A 7,620-nucleotide genomic window follows, 5' to 3' on the forward strand; every position below is an offset into this window, starting at 1 on the left:
GTACGCAATACATTTAGTCATAACCAGGCTTTGATGGGATCTGCCAAGTAGACTTTTAGAGCTTACTGTAGAAGCCGTTCTGTTGCTGTTTTAAGATGGTTTACCAGATTAACCTTTGTGCTGTGTTGAAAACCCTTGTGATGTTCCCAGTCAAAAATGACCGGCCTGCAAAAAAGTGCTTTTAAATCTTTTGTTATGCTACCTTATCACCAAATATTGGATTCTATCTTTTTGTCAGCTTGTTTTCTTTTAATTAGGACAGGTTTTGTATTATTTATCTGAGCTTACACACCTCAGTTTTTGAGGGGAAAAAAGCATTTGTGGATAATTGTATCAATTTGACATAAAATATGAAAAAAGGCACTGATTATCAGTGTGATTTAATGTTTAACCAGGAAATTTGTTTTTAAATGGTTTTATTTTGTACAAAATGGCACAAAATCACACTTGTGTTCCCGGTCAAAAAAAAATTGCTTGCTACACTATTTTATCACCAAATATTGGATTCAATCTTTTTGTCAACTTGTTTTCTTTCAGTTACGACAGGAAACTGATTGATTGTAGGCCTCACTGATTTGAGGATAATGTCTGTGAAAAAGAAAGCCTGTAACATTCAGTGGTGGCCAAAATGATTAGAACACCTGACAGATCTGAAAATATTGACTCTGTTTGCCTCCAAAATATGATTTAATTTCATAATGTTCATGAAACTTGCAGATGGATGCTCTGACCATCAAATATCAGATGAACTGAGTCGTACTGTTTTTATCCACTTTACCACTTTAATATTTGGTATGTCCACCATTTGCAGCAATTACAGCAGCACATCTCTCTGGCGTAGTGTCAGTATATTTCCTCTGAGAACACTAATGTTATCCCATGCTTTCTGCAACTGAAGCCAAAGGCTTTCCTTTGAATGTACAATAGATCTGTCCAGTTTATTTTCCAACTCGCCTCAAATGTGCTCGATGGGGTTGAGGTCCGGACTTTGAGGGGGCCAGTCCATCATTTTCAATGTTCCAGCAGATTCCTTCCGTCGCAGGTAGTTAGAAGAATGTTTCGGGTCATTGTCCTCTTGAAAAATAAATCCAGGCCCAAAAAGACGACTCCCAGATGTCAAGTGTTCTAATAATTTTGGCCACCACTGTATGTGTGTGTACGTTCACGGATATGTATCCACACATGCTAAGGCCCGAGGCCTTTATTTTTGCAAGCCCACGTGTACATATGTGAAGATGATGAACACGATCCTGAACACTAATTGTTTCTCTGATTTTTAATTCCCCCATTTATTTTCAATGGGCGGTCATTTTTGACCAATACAAGCTCAGATCAAAAAGGCCTATGATCAATCAGTTTCAAAAATGAATATAAAACCTGCCCTAATTTAAAGAAAACAAGTTGACAAAAAAGATTGAATCCAATATTTGGTGATAAAATAGCATAATGAGACTTTTATAAGATTTTTGTAGGCCCGTCATTTTTGACCATGAACACCACTAGTGTGACTTTGTGCCATTTTGTTCCAGGTTAAACATTAAAAAACACTAGTGTGATAAACAGTGCAACAATCTTTTTCTTATTTTATTTAATATGGACAGAATTATCCACAAATAACGTTTTTTTTTTCACTCAAAAGCTATGCAAGCTCAGATAAATAAGACCTTTGATTGATAAATTCCAAAAATAAATACAAAACCTGTCCTAATTGAAAGAAAACAAGTTGACAAAAAAGATTGAATCCAATATTTGGTGATGATAAAACATAATGAGAGATTTGTAAGCAATGATTTCCTGTAGCTCATACAATAGAGCGTGGCGCTAGCAACACCAATGTCATGGGTTCGATTCCCAGGGAAAGCAAGAACTGACCAAATCGAAATGTGTGCCTTGAATGCAATGTAAGTAGCTTCGGATAAAAGCGTCTGCCAAATGCATACATGTATATGTAAATGTTTGCAAGCCATTCATTTTTGACTGGGAACATCACGTGTTATCATTTGGGGGGAAAAAAACACAAAAAATTACAAAAAATATCAAAACATTTTTGGGACAGTCAGAAAATTTTAGTCCAATGCAATAACATTAACTAGCATTTTCGGGTATGAGAAAATGCTCTCTGGGTTAACCCAGCTTGGCCAAGCCAGTCCTCCACCCAGTAGTCCAGTTGACCAGCCATCTAGACCAGCTTGGAAAAGATAATGACTATGAGCGACAAGCTTGGACCAGTTGGAATCCATGTAAAACCAGTTTCCTGAAAGCGGCTTCCCTGGAGAATTCAACCAAAACTCGTTAAAGGGTTAGTTCACCCAAAGGTCATTAATTACTCACCCTTATGTCGTTCGACACCCGTAAGACCTCCGTTCATATTCGGAACATAAATGAAGATATTTTTGTTGAAAGCTGATGGCTGAGAAAGGCTTCAGATAGGCCTCCATTGGCATTCAGTACATTAATACTCCCAAGACCCATAAAAGGCACTTAAAACGTCGTTACAAAGTCCATCTCACCACAGTGACTCTACAATAATTTTACGATGCGACGACAATAGTTTTTGTGCGCAAAAAAAAATCAAAATAACATCTTTATCCAACTTGTTATTGCCTTCCGTGTGTGCCTCCACGACGCATGCGCGAGAATATGACGCAGATCCGGCGTTCGGACACATGACCCAGAAGCGATTTGTTTACGAGCAGAGGAAGACGCGCGTGTCTAAGCTGTTGGATTCTACATTGATCGTGCTTTAGGTCTCGGCGTAGTTCTCAAAATGGGACTAAAGTGTGCATTTCATGGATTCCCGAACGCTGGCGCTACGTCATATTCTCGCGCATGCGTCGTGGAGGCACACACGGAAGACAAGAACAAGTTGGATAAAGGTGTTATTTTGAAAAACTATTGTCGTCGCATCGTAAAATGATTGTAGAGTCACTGTGGTGAGATGGACTTTGTAACGACGTTTTAAGTGCCTTTTCTGGGTCTTGGAAGTGTCAATGTACTGAATGCCAATGGAGGCCTATCTGAAGCCTTTCTCAGCCATCAGCTTTCAACAAAAATATCTTCATTTGTGTTCCGAATATGAACGGAGGACTTACGGGTGTCGAACGACATGAGGGAGAGTAATTAATGACGGAATTTTCATTTTTGGGTGAACTAACCCTTTAAATGAACTTTTTTGCATGAAAACATGTTCTGAGTCTTCAATCTCTCTTTGGCCTGCAGGACGATCTGAAGATCTGGACCACAAGTATAACCGCCAGTATAAGTGAGCATGAAGAGATGGCCAAACAGGGGCAGACAAATCCAACTACCTCATCTACCGACGAGGGAACGCGCAGGGACGGCAGCAGAGCGGGCAGCAGGGCGGGCGGTTCGGAAAAAGGCGAAAAGTCAGACCGAGCCGACGTGGGATCGGTGCGTTCAGACAAGGGTGAAAAGCCTGAGAAAAAGACAGGCAAGAAGAAATGAGGCACCCGATAACAGTGAGACAGGAGCCAGGACTCCTGGAAAGTGCTCTGACGGAATCAGGAAGCGAAGGCGTCACTGTGAACTCCCTTTATGTCTTGCTGTCCAGCCGAGTTTGGACCCAGGCAGTGCGGAGGTGCACGGAGCTCATGTGTCAGTGAGCGCACTCTAGTGGCTGCCGAGGACTATGACAATTCAGGAGCTCCATACGGGCCAAAGAGCTGACAGCATAGGCAAATGGAGGATAAAAGAGAAAGATGTTATAGTAAAGTAGCTCATGAAGATTATTTTCTAATCCGTCCGTGAAAAAGATGACCCATATGTATGTGTGTACCCGTCTCTCTCTTTGTATATTGTACGTCTCGACATCAGTTCTATACAGTCTCACGCTGAAGAGAATGGAAATATGCCAAATTCTTTCTCAAGGTTGGTCTTTTTTCTGAAGAGCATGTTTTGTCTGTTTATTTGTAAGTTGTTTTGCTCTTTTATACTATTAACGTGTTGATTTGTATTCATTGGCTCTTCCACACGATTTTGATTCTCGTCTTGCCACTTTGTAGACCACGTCTGAACGCCATATGACATATCAGAGCATGCCTACAAGGTTTAACTTTCAAATGAAGAACGGCATAAATAAAGAGAAGCGGCTCGCCTGCCGTGAGTGTGTATCCTCAGATCTGATTTCTAGGGTTTGTTGTTTTTTTTTCCACCAATGTGCAGGAAAGTCTCGATCATTAATCTCATATTATGCATTAAATGTTGAGTGTGAGTTCATTTGCTCTTTTAATGACCAAATCAGTTGTGTATGTGTCTGTGCATGCACGCATTGCATCCGTCATCAAGCTGTTCTGAACACGAGATCGGGTTTACATCGTTTTATTCATACTCAGAAGTCTTCCAAGCACAGAACTTGATTGTTTTGTAAAACTCCAGAAGCTCATTTTGTTTCTCTTCGTGTCAGCTAGCATTTCCATGCATTGCACTGAGGACTGAATGGATGACTTAACTGGCGGTGTATGTTTGTAAGATAACAACTGAATGCCATGTAGATGTTGTTATGTGATTGGCAGAAACCGGGTGAAATGCGTCTTTGAATCGTGTAGTTCTGCAGGTAATAGTATAGAAAGCCCATAGCTAGCAAAAATGCAAGGTATATTGCGAGAGAAGCGGTATATGCTTTAGACAGCTCGGCAAGTGATGACACAAATCGAGTTTTGTTCTTTTGAGATTCATCAATATACATGCACAAACTGCAGTTGAAAATGATTTTTCATGCAACATACATGGTTGAAACTAAATGTCATAGTATGTTAAATGGAAACGTAATGGTTTCAGGTATCATATTTGTGCCTCATTGTCCTAAAGTCTGTCAGCTGTAGTCCTTTAAATGTAAAAAAGGCTAAATAATGTTAGAAGCAATGTAAACCAATCAACGAGAGGGAGGAGGTGATGATGTTCAATCAACAAGTTGTTTTCTCTCTGCAAGTTCATGTTTGTTTCTTTATCTGAACACAGCACCATGCAATGCTTTTGTAATGTCCCTGCTTTGAAATATACAATTGTCCGCTCTCATTTTTTTCTCTATACAATCTCAAAGCATTGTGTACTGTATATATCTAAAGAGTTTTCTGTGTTTGGGTCTGAATTTCTCTTCCTTTGACGCCCTTGGTTTTGTCTCCAAGTCTAATTTTTGGTACAAAAAAATCCTATTTTTATGCAATAGAAAAAACTTATACAGGCAGAGGGTATGCAGTTAAGGTATCCGACGTGGTGGCGAATGGAAATAATGTATACACTTGCAAGTAGAAAATTTATGCAACTTTTCCTTTGCACTAAATTACTGCCCCATTGCACAGTGCTATTGTGAGCAGAGGATTGGTGCTTGAGGGTCTGGGACGAAACAATGCATTCATTCAGCATCTTATTTGCGGGAATCTTGGGAAATTTCTGCTCTAATGCCCCCGACTCGCACTCTCATTCATACGACAGCACACACACATTTATACCTGCTGCTTCTGATGGACACGAATCTGCCAAGTGTGTATTTGGAAACGTTTATAAAATGTTCTTGAATCCACGATGGATCTGATCCATTGAATCAACAGAAAGCACAACCCCGACAGTAGATATTTGTCTACTTCAGCTCCTGCTCTAATATATTAGGGGTTTATTGTGATGTCTGTATTCTTAAAGTGCTTTAATTACTTTTATATATAAAGTATTACACACGTTATGTGGGTTTTATGGCAGATGAACCCTCGTAGTAATATTTTTATCTCCTTTAAGTGTTTGGTTACGGCTGAAACTCCCTCCCCATGTCCTGTCTGTAGTGTCAGACCCTTAAGCACCACTGGTTTTAGCTCAGCAGCTCGATGACCTGTACAAATTGTAATTGCTTCTGTACAGACAAAAATGCTCCTTTTTTCTGCTGTGAAATAAGAACATTTTATGGGTTTTAATATCAGTTTTGAATATCAGCGGGGTTATTTCTCCAAAGCTCAAAGGAAAGAAATCGAAAGGAAACTGGGCAATTCAGGTTGCATGAATAACATTGTCCTTGTAATGGTACTGCTGTGCATGATGAAACCACTGTCATTCTCACTCACAGCCACTGTACAAGGGTGACACTAATACACATGGAAACAGTGAATGAATGAATGCTGTATAATTCAGATCCTGACTGACTCTGTACAGTTAATTCCTTGATAAATACAGCTTGTGATATGTCAAATGTCTCATTTTTCATTTGTTCTGTAATTGGCATCCTCGTGTCCTTGCTACAAGTTAGAGCTGCACGATAACGTAATTTACTTAAAGGGATAGTTCACGCAAAAATGACAATTAGCCCATGATTTACTCACCCTCAAGTCATCCTAGGTGTATATGACCAGTGTTGGGGGTAACGCATTACAAGTAACTTGAGTTACGTAATAATATTACTTTTTCAAGTAACTAGTAAAGTAACGCATTACTTTTCAAATTTACAACAAAATATCTGAGTTACTTTTTCAAAAAAGTAACGCAAGTTACTTTTTCACATTTATTTGACTGACAGCTCTCCTGCCCCCATGTTGTGAAAAATAAGTGGAGAGGCGTTTTGTGTAAACATGATGGTTATTGTAGTTCTAGACTAAATGTGAGCATTTACTCATCTCACTTGCACAATAAAGATTCTGTACTCCTCAAAATGAATAAAATCAGTCAAATGCAAAATCAAAGTACTCAAACCTCAAATATATAAATGTTAAATAAAACAAATATTTTTATGCATTTAATCTACCTTTATTGACCAATGTCGTGCTGCTGACCTTTGATGATTCAGTTAAGCCATGAGCAAAAATTACTAGATTTTTTGTTTTTATTGGTAAAACGTTTTTCTCCTGCGTCCTATTCTTCCATTATCCAGAATGGCAGCACATTTATACCTCAGCCTGAGGCCTATTATTTCAATTTTGGTATGAAGAGGTCTTTACATTTGCACAAAAAATGACTTTTTTTGCTATTAAAAAACAAAACAAAAAAGCAAGCCCAGCCCAGGTGAGAAAAAGTAACGCAAAAGTAACGTAACACATTACTTTTCCTAAAAAGTAACTAAGTAACTCAATTAGTTACTTTTTAAGGGAGTAACGCAATATTGTAATGCATTACTTTTCAAAGTAACTTTCCCCAACACTGTATATGACATTCTTCTTTCAGACGAACACTATCAGAGTTATATTAAAAATGTCCTGGCTCTTCCAAGCTTTATAATGGCAGTGAATGTTTTTGAAGTCCTTAAAAGTGCATCTATCCATCATATAACTGCTCCACACAGTTATAATAAAGGCCTTCTGAAGTGAAGTGATGCGTTTGTGTAAGAAAAATAAAAACAACTAACTTCATCTAACGCATCGATTTATGGTGAAAGAGTAACCCTTGACCCTTGAAGCCTAGAGCAAAACAAAACACCGGGCATGAATTAAAGTCTAAAACGAGGGGCTTGAGTTTGTTGCCCAGCACTATCTGCGAGAGACGTCAAAGCTTGCGATGCACCTATACATCGTGTCAGGGGTTACTCTACGTCGACTTGTGTACGACTTTCCGCAGTAAGTTAGTTATTTTAGTCTATCAAGTTTTAAATATGGATATTTTTCTGACACAAACGCATTGCTTCGCTTC

The 7,620-nt window shown here is 38.9% G+C and overlaps 1 protein-coding gene across 1 annotated transcript in view; it reads left to right on the forward strand.

The window, feature by feature from the left end:
* The window catches only part of sptbn4b (spectrin, beta, non-erythrocytic 4b), a gene marked incomplete at its 5' end in the record, with an annotated part of 127,944 nt that extends 121,754 nt beyond the window's left edge, over positions 1 to 6,190 (forward strand). The window contains one exon of the mRNA XM_079825250.1: positions 3,220 to 6,190. Within this exon, the coding sequence (XP_079681376.1) occupies positions 3,220 to 3,465 (246 nt within the window). The 3' untranslated portion in view covers positions 3,466 to 6,190. The remainder of the gene's footprint in view (positions 1 to 3,219) is intronic.
* Between the last annotated feature and the right edge of the window lie 1,430 nt (positions 6,191 to 7,620).

This window comes from Gobio gobio, assembly GCF_949357685.1.
Source record: "Gobio gobio genome assembly, chromosome: 9".
NCBI lineage: Eukaryota > Metazoa > Chordata > Actinopteri > Cypriniformes > Gobionidae > Gobio > Gobio gobio.